Source organism: Echeneis naucrates, chromosome 17 (assembly GCF_900963305.1).
Source record: "Echeneis naucrates chromosome 17, fEcheNa1.1, whole genome shotgun sequence".
NCBI classification, from domain to species: domain Eukaryota; kingdom Metazoa; phylum Chordata; class Actinopteri; order Carangiformes; family Echeneidae; genus Echeneis; species Echeneis naucrates.
This window is the reverse complement of record NC_042527.1, coordinates 18824204-18839412: the sequence shown is the minus strand read 5'-3', so window position 1 is coordinate 18839412 and position 15209 is coordinate 18824204. Positions and strand designations below refer to the sequence as shown.

Below are 15209 nucleotides of genomic sequence, written 5' to 3'. Positions count from 1 at the left end.
CCTCACATCACGGTGCGATCGCTTGAAACTGAGCTTTTTATAGAAGTTGGCTCGGCCGGCAGAAGAACTAGAAACTATCGATGCGTGCATTGCTTTACAACCTGCTAATAACTCAGTCTCATCATCAGAGACAATGGCGCTCCTAATAGTAGCGCAGGGAAGGAAAGGAAGGAAGCGTGTTAATGTTTGTTGTATCGATGGGGGAGAGATGTTCGCACACTTGCAGAAAATGAGAGTCAACAACCTTAAAGGCAAAAAGCTGTTGTGGGTAAACAAAGCAACACGATGTTGGTGGATATTTATTTATTTAATTTTTTGCAAAAAGTTACTTAGAGCTGAGACAACACAAAGCTCAGTGAAGCCGTATCAACAAAGATGGCTTGTAGAGGAATGAGCGTCCCGACTGACGACTCTCCTGCTTCAGCATAAGCTGCCTTAACGATAAATATTTTCAAGAAGTCTTTTGTTCAAAGTGTAATCAGCATTTTAAATTTAGCTACAAGTCCCAATCCACACAATTTAGTTTATTGTCATATTGTTTTATTAAGGGAAATTTTGTGCATTCATTTTATTTAGAAGCCAATTAGCTCCAAATAAATGAACCAAATGGATAAAAAACAACCCTGAAATGTGAACCTGTATTCCTCTGGATGAGTCGGACCGGCTAAGAAGTGCAGATTGATGAGGATTGGGCTTTCCTGCCACGGCTTTGATCAAACCAACGCCATTGCAAAACAATTCCATTAAATGGGCACAAACTGTGAAACACACATCTACATGATGTGGACTCCAAAAATACATAGATCGCTCTCCGCCGTCCTGAAAGGATTATATGACAGTAGCACAAATGGAGCACTGTATATTTACTTGTTCAACAACGATTAACTCTCAGCTGGAAAAATGAGGATGAATAAGGGTATTTGTTGTGGTTGGTTGCTTGTGATTAAAAAAAAAAAAAAGAGAGAGTTGGAAAAAAAAATTCTTTTGGGAAGAAAACTTTCTTGAATCATTTAGAAACATAACCAAGGTTAACAAGAAGCTGAAAACAAATACATCTGCCCATTTTAACTCGGGTCTGCGCTTCATAAATCTCCTCTTATTCCTCCCACTTCCTGTCCAAGGTTTGTGTGCATGTACGGCTTCAGCTGTGCTTCAGCTGTGCTCCCATGGCTCAGAGAAAGGAACCTCAGCATGCAGACAGTAGACGAAAACCTGCAAGTTCAGATACTCCTAAATTCTGATTATTAGCACACATTTCCTCACCACACAAACAATTAGACTTATGTGGCGTGCGTGGTTTCCGTCTTTTCTATAAAAGCATCAGTACAATTTAAGGTTACCGCGCTCCGGTGATTTACAGACCACGGCAGATAGGAATGATCCGGCCTACCCTACTGGGAGGATACTGAGGAGACTTTAACTATGTTGACAACGACTTGTGTATCATACCATTAAAAAAGCACGCTCAGCACTTTTGAAGTTTATAGTCCTGAGTGATTCTAAGCGAATCAAGCACAATGCAAAGGATTAAAAAAAAAAAGAGAGAGAGAGAGAGAAAAAAGAATAACAATGAAATTGGTGATGAGATCCCCGCTCAGCCTCTTAGAGAGACAGAGAGACAACCCGCCCAATGACTGCACGCAACACAGCGCGGAGACAGTTCTTCAAATGCTGGGGCGCGAGCTGCTTTTTGACATTTTCTCAAAAGCTATTGATCCACGTCGCATCGGTCAAAGTTTTCTCGGTGTCTGGGAAGGCTCTCCGGAGATTGTATTAACAACAACCATCATAGGACTGAAAGACTGCAGGAGAGGCCTTTGAAATCCAAACACTTGAAAGGCACATTTTTATTGTGTTTTTTTCTCTTTGTATTGTCTCAACTCAGACCGCCACCCCCCCCGCCCCCTCCCCCTGTGTGTTACGTGTGATGGAAGACAGGCAGAGAAGCAGATGGAGAATTCAAAGTTAAAAACTGTGTTTTTTTCTTCAAGTTAATGAAGTAAATAAATCCAAAAACATCCCCCTTATGATTCCAGACTTGGCCTTTTGCCTCTCTCCCAAAAACGGAAAATAGAAATCAATAAATTAGACATAAAACACCAGAAACAGGCAGACATTAAGACCATAGCAGCCTAATTGCAACGGCCCGACACTATAATTTTTAATAAAAAGGTGGAGACAGTCATAACTCAGATGCAGTTTTATTTTTAGCTCAGTGACTCAATGACTCTGGCATATGGGCTTCTTCAGATTGAGCCAAAACATTAATTTATAGAGCTATAAATAAAAAGCCTGCCATGGAGTTCAGATTGAAAATATCTTTTTTTTTTTTTCTTTAGCTCTGACACAAGTTATTCCTTTTGCCGATACTTGTGAATTAGATATATGCTGGAAATTCACGTTTTCTCTTACCTGGAGTCAGATGGGGAGATTGATATGACTCTGCACATGAAAAATTAAGCGACATCCAGTGCATGGATAGCTTATCTTAAAATAGTTTCGTTTTACTTGGAGGCCAGGAAGAAACGTCAGGAGGAGAGGGGGAAATATTCCCACATTGTTTGTGTTAAGTCTGATCCTTTGGCTTAAATAATGAACGGTGAAGTTGACGTGATGGCAACAGCAGACAACTAAAAGTAGCTATAAGCTGCAGGGTGATATAGCCGCAGCCATTATCATAATTGCTTCCTTGTTTTTTTTTTTCTTTTAATAGAGGTGAGGAGAGATGAGAAAATAATCTATGCTTTGCTTTCACCCCGTCATGCTTTCTTTTTTAATCCTTTCGCAGCGCGCTGAGCCAGCCAACACGAGCGTTGTCTTCTCTAGGTAATCTAGCTCTTAGGATGTGTCATCGGTCAGTATTTGCCAGGAAAATCCTGAACGGACATTTTTTCACTTCTGTAAATACTACATGGCAGGATTTCATTGGCATGTTGCTCGAAGCTGATGCACCGTTGGGAACATTTCTCTCTCAAGTTTAAACTGGAACTAATGCCTCGTTGCTTCAATTTGCACCACCTTGGGCAAATTTCAGTTCATCTCACTCCGCTTGCCTCCTTCCATTGATTTTGCATACATTTCAGCTGCTGCCTCTCAATGATTATTTTCTATTCAGTTTTTTTTTTTTTTTTGCTGTCTGAAGGTAGTGCAAGTGAGGCAAGTGGGTTGAGAGGGGGGAAGAGGTGGAAGGGAAGGAGGGAGAGAAGGTGGATAACACAGGCAGAGGTGTGTGTTTATCAAGTGTTTCGCAGTTGGCACAATGATCCGAGATCAATTGATGCTCTCAGATCAGTGGGGACGGTGTGATCAAGGGAGGTCTGCGGTCACTGAACCCAGATCAGCTGTCGGAAAGGACGGATAATTAGGGAGCTAGAGCGAATATTCGGAAACAGATGGGAGGATGGAAGCGACATGTGTGGGAGAGAGGGAGAGAGAAAAGGAAGAAGAGAGGCCATCTTTTTTGGATGAGAGTGTCAGCTCAATGCGTAAAATGTAAAATTAAATGAGAGAGAGAGGGCTAAACAGGCAGAGGAAGAAGAAGACGAAGAACAATGCAGGGAGTGGGGGGATGGACGGAAGGAGTTGGGAGAGTCGGCATGCATTTTCAGGTCGAGCCAGAGAGAGGAATGAAAAAGAGAGACAAGCTGGGAATTGAGATAGAGCTGGAAGAAAAAAAATGTTGGTCTTTAACAGATGTACTTTGCTTCGGCAAAACAGGTTTCTCCCCCTGTCATCCCAGTAAAACATATTTGAATTTGAGAGAGTTCTCCGCAGTTTGGAAACTTTGGTTGGAAAAGCATAAGGAGGCAGGAGGCAGATGTAAAAGGAATATATGTATGTGCGCTCAGTGTGTGTTGTGAGAGAATTCCTCTCCTCCTGAATGTTTGAAGTTGAAAGAGCATGAGAAAGACTGAGGGAGGAGGAGGAGGACGTGGAAGAAGAAGACAAGTAGGCAAAAATAGCTGCTGCGACCGGATCAACAGTCGGACCTTTGGGAAGTTCGTGCTGCGGACCAGAAACGCACCCAAACATGCAGATTGTGTTGCAGGCAGAGATGTGCAGAAAGGTTTGTAGGCTGATGAGCTGATCCTGTACTTCCCCTGTAATCAGGGGACATATTCACCCCCCCGCCATCTCCTGAGCTGAAAGCCCCTCTGACACCACTTCACACAACGATATACACACAAAAGTTTCCCAGCTGAGGGAGTTGTTTGTTGAAGTATTTCTTCAACCCATTCAAAGTTATTAATTACACTCAATATTCCTCAGCAAAAGGATCACGGGAGTCTCCTTGTTAATGTAACTGCTCTTCGGGGCTGCTGGAGACGATTCGCTGCCATTTTGGGGGTCGTGTCTATGACCAAACTAAAGCAGCTCATTTGGGGCTCGAGTGTTTTCTGCTCTGCCGTCTCTCTGAAGCCGTTTATAGTTTTGCTGGACCAGCATCCATCTGTCAAACCTAAAAAGGCGTTTGTGAATATACCGACTGTCTATAGTTAGAAACAACTGTCACTAAATTAATATTTAATGATGCATTTAATTTGTTATTGACTGGTTTTCCTCGGCCTGTCTATCATGCCACATTTCAAATGAAGTTTTGAAAGCAGGAGAGTGAATGCTACAGGTTTCTCCTGCTGACAGATGCTTGGCTTTTATTGCATAGAGTCAGACTTCTATGTCTTTGTTAAAAATCATAAATCAAGGTTGTTGTTTTTTTTTTATTATTATTAATACTGCGAAAGCATTAATGTGCTGAAATTTACACAGTCTGTATTTTTAAACTGCCGACTGTCTCACTCACCTGTTATCACGAGAGCGTTGGAGAAAAGCTTGAGAAATGTGATATAAAACTCCACAAAGATGGTTTTTGGTCCTTAAAAACCACAAATAGGTCTTCTTCTGGATATAAAAGCTTCATATTCAACTCTGTAAACGTATAAAATATGGGACAAAATTTCTGCTACCATAAGAGAGGAACCTTTACTGGGCACTTTGCTGAACACTCCTAAATAATGAATGAAATGTGGCTGCAGAAAGTCGGACTTTATCCAAGACACTCTCTTTCTGAAACATTTTTATCTTATTGAAAATATGTAACATTTAATATCACACTTAATGACAGTTTTTTTTTTATTTCAGTCTGGTTTGTAGATGCCTCCAAATACTGTGACACCAATAAACCTCGGCTGACGTTGCTATGGAGAAGCACCCAGTCAGAGGAACAAAACAGAGCGACAGTAAATGTAAAATGTCTTGTTGTTACTACTGGGAACATGAATTTCTTTCAAAATTGAAACATGAAATTTAGCTGTACTCAAGCTGCAGATGTGGCTCATGGCTGGAATGGTTTGATGAAAAAAAATCAAGTCTTGTCGATAGGATGTTGATTATATAACAGATGAAGCTGTTCACCTTCAAACTGCATTAAAATCAATAGTATATTCTCATAAAAAAAAAGAAAGAAAAAGGGAATAGATAGTCAGATAAAAACAATAAACAACAGATCCAGACACAAACAATCCCATCAACCAATGGCCACAAAAGACAACAGAATTAACCCAAAATCCTGTCAGTACAGCAAGCTGGCTAAAGTTTAGCACAGCCATGAAGAAACACTGCTGCTGCTGTTACAAGCCAGCAAAAAAAATCGATGCCCAGCATGTGTGTGTGTGACCATTTTGTTTTGGCTGCGAGTCGCTGATTTGGTGAACGACACACTGAGTTTGTGTTACCGCAGCCACTGACACCGCGTCAGCCAGCACCAGTGACAAGGCAACGAACGACACCGCCAATTAACAGCACTAACCGTTCTCACCTGTCTTCTACTCGCTGCAGCACGATGAACTACTGAGTCTGGATCTGACTGAAGTTCAAACATGTAACTTAAATATTGCTGACGTTTCCTCTCATCTCGATGTGTGCTGCTGTTTCACTTGTCAGCCTCGTGCGAGCAGCAGTGATGGGTCGGGCATAAAGCCTGATCCAGATCTGATTCACTGTTTCCTTTTTGGGTTTTTTTTTTTTAATGTAGGAAAAACAGGTTTACAAAAATATTTTTCAGAGCAGGGTATTTCTACAAAAGTTCAAAACATGTGTGGAGAGGAACTTTAACCCATTAGGCCACTTTCTACTGGCCATGCAACCAGGGAAGTTGCAGCTGCACCACCTTTTTGCCCCCCTGAGAAATAATGGCTGGATTTATAGTCTCCGTGTCGACATTAGGAGAGGAGAACACACGCTTTCAAAACTTTGAAAAGTTTCAGCACGTGTCAGAAGCTGCGAACTCTAAGTGTAGATGTTTAGAGTTTGATGTCCAGCCAAGACTTGGAAGTGCTCCAAATGTCAGTCGCCTTACATCTTCTGAGAAAAATCGAACAGGACTTCTACTTTGCAGCTATGTTCCTTTACCGCATCACACGCATGCACGCACAGACGCACACAAGCCATCCGCTAATCCAGTTTATCTCACTAATAAGAAATTCATTACGTTCTTTGACCACAAAAACAAAAGCCAACTGGCAGCGTGTGACCTATCGGCAGACTATTTATGTTGCGCATGTTGCTGCGTGTTCAGTTTCCAGGGTTCTCCGGATCGATGCGTCCCCATAACTAGATATCATATCGTTTTTGAAAATCCATCAAACCTGTGCTCACGAACGACATACATTGTTCCTTGTAAAAAAAAAAAAAGAAGAAGAAGAAGAAGAGAGAAAGGCCTGGAGTCAGAAAAAATTAGAAATGGGTGAGGGAGAGGCGGAGAGGGCCAAAAGAGAGGGAAAGAGATTGAGGAGAGATGAAGGAAAGAGAATTAAAGAGACTGATAGTTGAGTGCTAGGTCCAGAGGGCGTGTGTGTGTGTGTGTGGGGGTGTGTGAGTGTGAGTGACCATATGCCTCACACACACCCAAACACACCCCCGCACAGAGAGGGAGGCTCATGAAGACAGATGCAGTGACCTTGCTTAGCGATAAGGCATGAAGATAAAGTAGTGTTGGATGAAATAACTGAAAAATACCAAGAGAAACAGACAAGAGGTTTGTGTGTGTGTGTGGGAGTGCAATATGGATAAATGGGTGAATAGACCGACGGAGAGATGGAAAAGATGGAGATAATAGCGAGACAGTAAGAAAGACGAAGATGAAAAGACCTGAGGAAGGCAAATAAGACAGTACGACCTGAAACAAAGGAGGACTTCTGCACCAGCCCACACAAAATCCCAAATCCGCATTTACAAAATGGTTTCATGATTTTTTTTATTTTGGCTGGAGCTCATTGTTTGAAGCAGCCAAAGCAAAGCTGAGGTCGGTGAACTTTGACCTCGCTGTCATTGGTTTGGGATTGTTGTCGTGCAGGTCGGACATCACGCTTGTGAAGTGTGAATCGTTGGGAAAGTTGGAGCAGAAGAGAAGACGGCTGTTTTAACGACACAGATTTAGAAATGCCAGACAGAAGACGAGAAATCCCTGACATTTCTGAAAATGTCTGAATATTTGAACTTAAGATATAAGCAGCATCAAGTGGACTCTGTGTCACCGTGTGATTTAATGCTGCTGATTCACAGCACCCCATTCATGGCTACCACTGGCATCAGATTCTTTCAGATTTAGCCGGTTCACTATCTAAAAAGTTGGTGTTTAGCTGATAACTCATCAAACAAAAATGATTAGGCCAAATAACTGACTGTCTCTGTCGGCTTCAGGCAGATGATGAAAACTGTAAACCTAAAAAAAAACAAAACAAAGCTTTTAGTCTTGAGTCAAACTTCAACGCCTCATATTTCAGAAAGGCCGAGGATAAAAATAGCGCCGCAGGAACAAGAAACAACTTCGTCCATGGAAACAAATCTATCCAACGATTCATTTTGCTTGACCGCAACAGCATTTCTCCTGCGTCGGCATTGTTTTAGCCGAGATTGTGTTACATTCGGCGATTATTTGCAGAGGGCTAGAGAACAAAGCTGCAAAGGCTTTATTGAGGCCCGAGAGATCGACTTTTAGACACCTCGATAGACAGGCGGATAGGAACACAGGGAGACAGACAGCAATCACGCTGCACAAACACGGCAGAGGTCAATGCTATCACGGAAACGAGCGCTTATTTCGTAGCATTTCATCATCATCATCTATCTCGGTCGCTTGCGCTCACTCTCCCTCTTTCATGGCTGGATTTCTCATTGATGACAAAGCCATTTATGTCTCTCTTATGTCTCTCCCCCTTCCCCTCCTCTGCCTCCTTCCTCTTCAACACCTCCTCCTCCACCCATTTCTCACCATTCCTCCCTTATTCTCTTTGCTATTTATGCTTCCTCTGTTTTTTTTTTTCCTCTTCTCTTCTCGCCTGCACTTTCTCTCGTCTCTCATTCTCAATTTGCGTCTCCTCTCTTTACTCGTCTCTTTGTCTTTCTTTGCCTTGCTTGGTTCTTACGTCTTGACTATTTTTCCTCTCTCTCTCTCTCACCACATCTTCCTCACTCCTCCTCCCCCTCCCCCCCATCTTTCTCTCCTTGTCTTACATCATTTTCTCTCCCCCTCCCACCCCCTATCCATTTTACCTTTCTCTTTCCCATGATTTAAATTCTGCACCTCATCTTTCTTACTTTCTTCTTTCCTTCTCACTCTGCCCTCCCCATCCTTCCTCTCCCTCCCTCGTATGCTTTCTTCCTCCGTTCCCACCTCCCCTTATTTTTCTCATTTCATTCCCACTCCCTCTCCTTTTCTTTCCTTTCTTCCTTTCCCGACTTGCTCCAACTTGCGCCTTTCATATTCTCTCTTTCGTGTGTCCATCTCCCGTTTTATTTCCCTCCTCTCCCCCACTTTCTATCACCTTCTTTGTCCTCCTATCTCCCAGTTTTCACTGTTATGCACTTTGTTTTTCCTTTCTCACCCGTTCCCCCCTCGCCACTTCTCTCCTTCTTTGAATCCTGTTTCCTTCCTTTTCATCTTTAGATCTTATTTCTCCTGAACTTTACCCACAACCTCCTGCTTATTTATTCCTACCTTCCCCATGCATTAACCCTTTTCTCCCTCCTTTCTCTCATCCTCCTCTGTACTATAAGAGGTCTTTTAATTCCTTCCCCATTGCCTTCTTCCTTTCCTTTCTTTCCTCCTCTCTATTTCTTCTTTTTCCTTCAAACAACTACCCCTTTCTGCCCCCCCACCCTGTGAGTTTCTGCTTCTCTCTGACGCTGTAACATCTTCCTTTCCTTCCTCACTCTCCCTCTTTTATCCTCCTTTATGAAGACAGGCGTTGATAATAACAGTACAGCATATATAAAGAGACAAATGAGTTCGTATTTAAGTTGGAAAGTTAAGATGCATAGCTCATGGGACTTAAATAACTTTAAATAACGCACGAAGCTAATTACATGTGGATATTTCTAATCATTGGTGTCTTCTCCGTCCCTCAGCGCTCAGAGACAGTCGCATCCAGCTGTACCGCTCCACGTCCACCGAGCTCTCCATCACCATTGCTGACGTGCAGCTGTCCGACGAGGGCGAGTACACCTGCTCCATCTTCACCATGCCGGTCCGCACCGCCAGAGCCACCGTCACCGTTCTAGGTGGGTCGCACGGGAATTCTGGGGAAAAACAGTCAGCTGGATGTTACAGAAGTTGATGGATCTGCTTCAGCCATCTTTTGGGAATACTATATATCAATTTTTTTTTGATGATTCAAGTCATCTGTTTCTCTAACAGCTTTATTGTTTCGGGGGGGATTTCAAGGAAAGAAACATATGTGATATATTGAACACATGAAAAAAGGCAAAAAAAAATGAAAGAACCATATTCGGTTATTTTATAATTCTGATGTTTTTAGTTTTGTCTGTCCTCGAAGGAGGACCCTTCTCTGTGAGGTTCAACCTCAGGTCTCTTCAGATGTATCTTCCCTAACTAGGCTTTTTCAAAGTGATTCTTTAGCCTCGACTGTTCCGGTCAGCATCCTTTCCCTTGAGTCTCCTTACAGACAGAATACCAGCTGTAGAAATGATGATTATGTCACGTCTTAATTTCTCTCCCGAACCTTTATGATTGAGACAAATTGAAATGGACGATTTGAAGCTTTCATCATCTTTCTCTATCTCCACCTCGGCTGTTATGTTGTTTATAACAATTTTAGAAAAACACTCCCTTTTTCTATCAGCCACCCTCAGACTGCACACAAAAATTGTTGGCCCATCAAATTACAGAATTCCTTAACTGGGAAAAATTGCTCAAATTCACCTTGATGCACTGCTGGGTCTTTGTGTTGGGATGACCCACCCTGCAGAGTTTACCCTCTCTCAGAGCAGAAAGCGCTTTTGACCCTGGATGTCTGTTGTCAGAGTGACTTGCTTTGATTTTTTTGTAAAGCTGTCTTTTGGCACGAAGCAGCGTGATGTTGCTTCACCTGCTTGGGGTTGCATTTCCTTAAAGGTAAGAAGGTTACTCAAGATGGTTTATGGAAGAATGATTCCTGATATTTTACACCTAGAATAGGTAAAGCTGCAAAAATACCAGATCCTACCCATAATTATCTTTTTTTGTTAAATGCTGTATTCCTCGGTTTTCCTCGGTTTCAGTGTAACATATAAAGGTAGAAACACTTTGAAAAAGTGGACCATAATGTAATGATTCCTTGCTCGCGATGCTTTCATCCAGTGTGTTCCAGCTCTTTGCTTTGTGTAAGGTTATGACCTCATATAACTCGTGCATGGAGGTAAACTGGCTCCACTCCTCCTCACGATGGATGTTATTACCAATGTGCGATGCTTTCCTGCAGCCTGCTATAAATTGCGGTCATCCTGTCAGCGGTGAGTGGGCCTGTTTATTGATTGGATATTGAGGTAATCGGCTTTGGACCCTCACAAACTGTCTTATAACTATTGATTTTTATTGGCCATGTTATTGTTCCTCAGTGTCAGCTAATGTTGGCTGTATTTCATAATTTCAGCTGAAGATGAAAACAAAGCAGTGCACTTAGTGATAATATAATGTAGCAGGTAATGACCACACAAGCACAACAGGGATGTGAATGTATATGTGGGGGGGCCAGCTGGTCAGACATTCCTGGGACGATTTATGGCCAACAGATTCGGGGCATCGCACCTTTAAATTGCTGCACAGTGAAACTGAGTTTCATTGTTTGTGCAGATCACACACACACATACACAAAAAAAACATCCCTACAAATTGCTTTTACATACTTTCTGATACGGCAAAAGATAAGTTTTTAACGTGAGCTTGTTTGCAATACTTAGAAAGATTTTTTTCGTTATTAGTTTCTGCTATTTCTTCTCTGCGTTTCTAATCCAATACATCATAATTTACCAACAAATTAAACTATGATGAAAACCAAGCTGCAGCATGTTGCTGCCTAATGCTCTCGGAAAATGCTGTTAGTGGAAAGAAAAAATGCTAAAATTTAGATATTCAGGGTGGGGCAGCAGGGGTGGGGGAAAGTGTGTATGTGTGAGGGGAGGGGGGTGACTTATGTTTACAGCGGCTGTTATGTAGCTGAGAGGCCACGGGGCTGTTCCCCAAAATTTGGGGTTTGTGAGTCGACAGCTGTGGAAGCATCCTTGAATAAATCATTCTGTTGATATTTATTCAAATGTTTTGGCAGAGCTGCAAAGTGTGTCAGAAAAAATGAAGCGTACTTCCCCTGGACAGCAGTTGGAGCCGTGCTCTTAAAATGTTAATGGGATATTTGTGTTTGTGTGTATCGAGGGGAGGGGATTGTGTGTGTGTTGAAGCACGGGCGGAGGCGGGGTCTACCTCAGCTCTTTAAATTCAAATGATTATGAGAGTGGCTCGGCCATATTTCTTCCAATTTCGCAGTAATTGTGATTCAAGCATATTTTATTTGCCATAATTGACGGCGGTGACACTGTATTCTGCGTGTTGATAAATATTTCACGACCCCAGAGAGGGAGCCAAACCATTAAAAATGTATGGTAAAATGTCTAAAACGCACGGACCCCTATGGGAAAGTCAGCCACAGATATCGAGTTTTGGCTGAGCAGTGTTCATGCGCAAATGTTTTATTCTTGTTTTGACATGTGGAAGGATTGACAGACACACACACACACACTGACTGCAGAGCACGGTCAGTTTTAAATCGCTGTCTCCCTTAGAATAAAACGTCTGGCATGATTCTCCGCTATCTGCCGAGCTAAGCACAGAATAATTTATAACGGCTTTATTCTCCTTTCTTCTCCTTGTAGAGGGACGGGTCTCGACAGGGCTTCTCCAGCCAATTCTATACATGCAGTATTATTCCCTCATCAATATTCAATGCTACTTTACTGCCCGAGAGCTTCCGCACACAGTGCACTACATCAAATACAGCTACTTTAAAAATTGACCACGTTTTTATTTTTTTGATCTATACCTTACTTAGTTCGTTGCACTTTATGACCGTGCTTCCGTTTCTGTCCATTTGTCTGTCTCAACTGTGGGAGGTGGACAAAGTAACAGGAACAACTTTGAATATAATTTACGTGCATGAGCCAACACGTCCTCGGAAAAGACAGCAGAGCTCCGTCAACATCTATTTTTCCATCCATTTCCTTTCCCCGCTTCCGTCTTTCCTGAATTTGTGTCCTGCTTTGGAAATGTGGCATGAAAAAAAAAAAAAATCACATTATTTTGCAAATGTAACCATCATAAAATCTTAATTTGCTGCAAAATTTTGAATGGAAATTACTTTCCTCTTGGCTTCTCCTCCAGCTCTGGCTACCATCAGCCTTGAACTTTCAGCTCGTTCTCCTCTTCCCTCCCTAAAAACCAAAAGATGGTGAGATTCACGGTAGACTGCAGCCCGAATGTTCATTATTTTCAAGAGCAGAATGACAGTAAACTCCACCAACACTTGGAGAAAAGTGCCGCCCACAGTGGCTCCAGATGGAGTATGGCGAGAAAAGTTTAATTTTCTCCTCTCTTGCCTTTCGACCACGGTAGTTGAGGCAAAGTGGATACTTAAATATTTGGCAGAGTACACGTGTGGATCTTCAGCCTGCCTTGTTTTCAGTTTCACTTGTGCGCCAAGTTAAAACAATGATTAGGCAAAAAAGCGGTACTTATTTTAACACCTCAAAGTCTTTGCTCCGGCCGCAGGCGTCCTGCTGTTTCAATCTGACCTTTGGCGAACACCATCCCTCAGTCACCCAAGGCTGCAGCCCCCCCCGAAAAGAAAAACATTTAGTCTGACCGAGTCACTCCAGCTCCCATTTTGGCTTTTAGCTAATGAATTTGGGGAGCCCTGTTTCATAAAATCTGCATAACATAATTTATTTCTTTGACATTTGAACTGACCTGAACTAACTGAGAGAGACTGTTCAAACATTTCTGCGTACACGACCAGCCTGACTTGCAGAAATGCAGAGCTTGAGCTGCTGATTTCAAAAAGATAATATCTTATTATTTATTTCATCGAGTTAATTGCTGTTCCATCATGTTCTCAGAAGGCAGCCATCCTGCCTCTTAAGGCTTCATTTGCAATTCTTGGGAAAACTTAACATGCGTACCTCAAAAACTGTTTTGAGTGTTAAGTTGATGAAAGATTTCATCATTTTTCTGTGGGGAGTATTTTTGTCTCGACATTCATCCTCCTCTTAAGAAGCTCATGTCGTGTTGAAAAAAAACCAAAAAACCTTGGTTATGCCAGTAATTCAGATCCATCACAGGCGCTATAAGTGCTGCATGCAAAGTCTAACCTGAACAGCCATGTATGATGCCTGAATGGCGGTCATGGTGACAGTTTTAAACCTCCCTATGAGCGTGCCCACCTCTGCCGCCTTGGTTAGTTCGGCTACATGGTTCGATTTAGCAAAGGGTGCTGATTTGATTCTTGTTATGTTTAGAATAATAATGCGCTTCGCGTTGGAGCAGGTCTTCTGTAGCTTTCCATCCGTCTGCCTAACCGCCTTCTGACGTTCCCTCGCTCTGTTCTGTTCTGACGTTTTGAATGTATAACTGACATAGTACCTTATTCCAGTTAGGGAGCCTCTACTAAGGACATTTCATGGAATACAGTTTCGCTCTAAGATTCAGTATTCCTCCCACATTTGCTAATTAATTTTGCACACAGTCATATTTATACACATTGAACCTACTGATAATGGTTCTATATGAAGCTCCAGCTAACAATTCTTTTATAGATTTATTAACCAATTATGCTGTTGATTAACAGCTGAAGGTTCTTCGCTGTGTTTATATTTATTCCTCTAACAATGCAGTCACTGGTTCTCTTTCTGTCTTTTCACTGCCTGATTGATGAACTAACTCATCACTGCGGAGTCCACATTACCCAACGTAGGCTAGAAACTAAAGATGTTTCTTATTTATCACAAAGAGGTTTTTTTTTATAAACAACATCCTTCAAAGCGCCACTGACAGGATTCGAATGACCGAGTTTTGGTCCGTGAAGATGTCTTTAAGTTTAAACACAAACCTACTTGGTGAGGATTTGCGAACCATTGTGGCGGTTGTGGGTAAAAACAGGAGGTCAGGTGCAAACAGGGCTCTGTCCAACCCAACCTCGGTCCAGTTAAGCTGCTGCTTCACAGACAAAACAGTCATTAATGAAGGTCTTGAGTGGTCACTTGTCAGCAAACATGGAAACATTTCAGTGCACTGGGCCTTAATTGGCAGCAAATAAGCAGACAGCTGCTTCGACGCTTGCGGAGGGTCAAGGTTAACCGAAGCTTTACAGAAATTTCAGCCACTGTGCAATAGCTATTTACAATTTTGGATGCAAAGGATCGCAAGCCTGCGTCATCCTAATTTTTTTACACAGCTGATTTCCATGAGAGCTTTTGACTGAATAAATTCGACCTCACCTGTGATGTGTATGTATATGATGCTGTATCATATATATTTATATATTGCTTTTCCTGCTCATGAGGTGAGCCTTGCAGCCTCTCGTTCTCTCTTGCTAATACCCTCTAACTCTGAATGTCTCTATCTTCCTTCAGGTGTGCCCGGCAAACCTCAGATCTCAGGCTTTGAGAATGCAGTGCCGGAGGGGGGCAAAGTCACCCTGACCTGCATCAGTACTGGCAGCAAACCCCCCGCCAAGCTGATCTGGTACCGTGGAGACCAGGAGCTGGAAGGTGAGAGATACAGGAAGTGTGCAGACTCGCTGTCTGTGTTTGTGCTCTGCAGGGTCAGACAAACGTATGCTTGCCGTTGTTGTACTCTGGTTTGGACTGTATCTGTGTGTGTGATTGGG

The 15209-nt window shown here is 42.4% G+C and overlaps 1 protein-coding gene across 2 annotated transcripts in view; it reads left to right on the top strand.

The window, feature by feature from the left end:
- cadm3 (cell adhesion molecule 3) overlaps window positions 1-15209 on the top strand; it is a 78265-nt gene that overhangs the window by 40385 nt on the left and 22671 nt on the right. For both annotated transcript variants that reach the window (XM_029525138.1, XM_029525139.1), the window contains exons 4-5: window positions 9406-9558; window positions 14953-15090. In XM_029525138.1, coding sequence (XP_029380998.1) covers window positions 9406-9558; window positions 14953-15090 — 291 coding nt within the window. The remainder of the gene's footprint in view (window positions 1-9405; window positions 9559-14952; window positions 15091-15209) is intronic.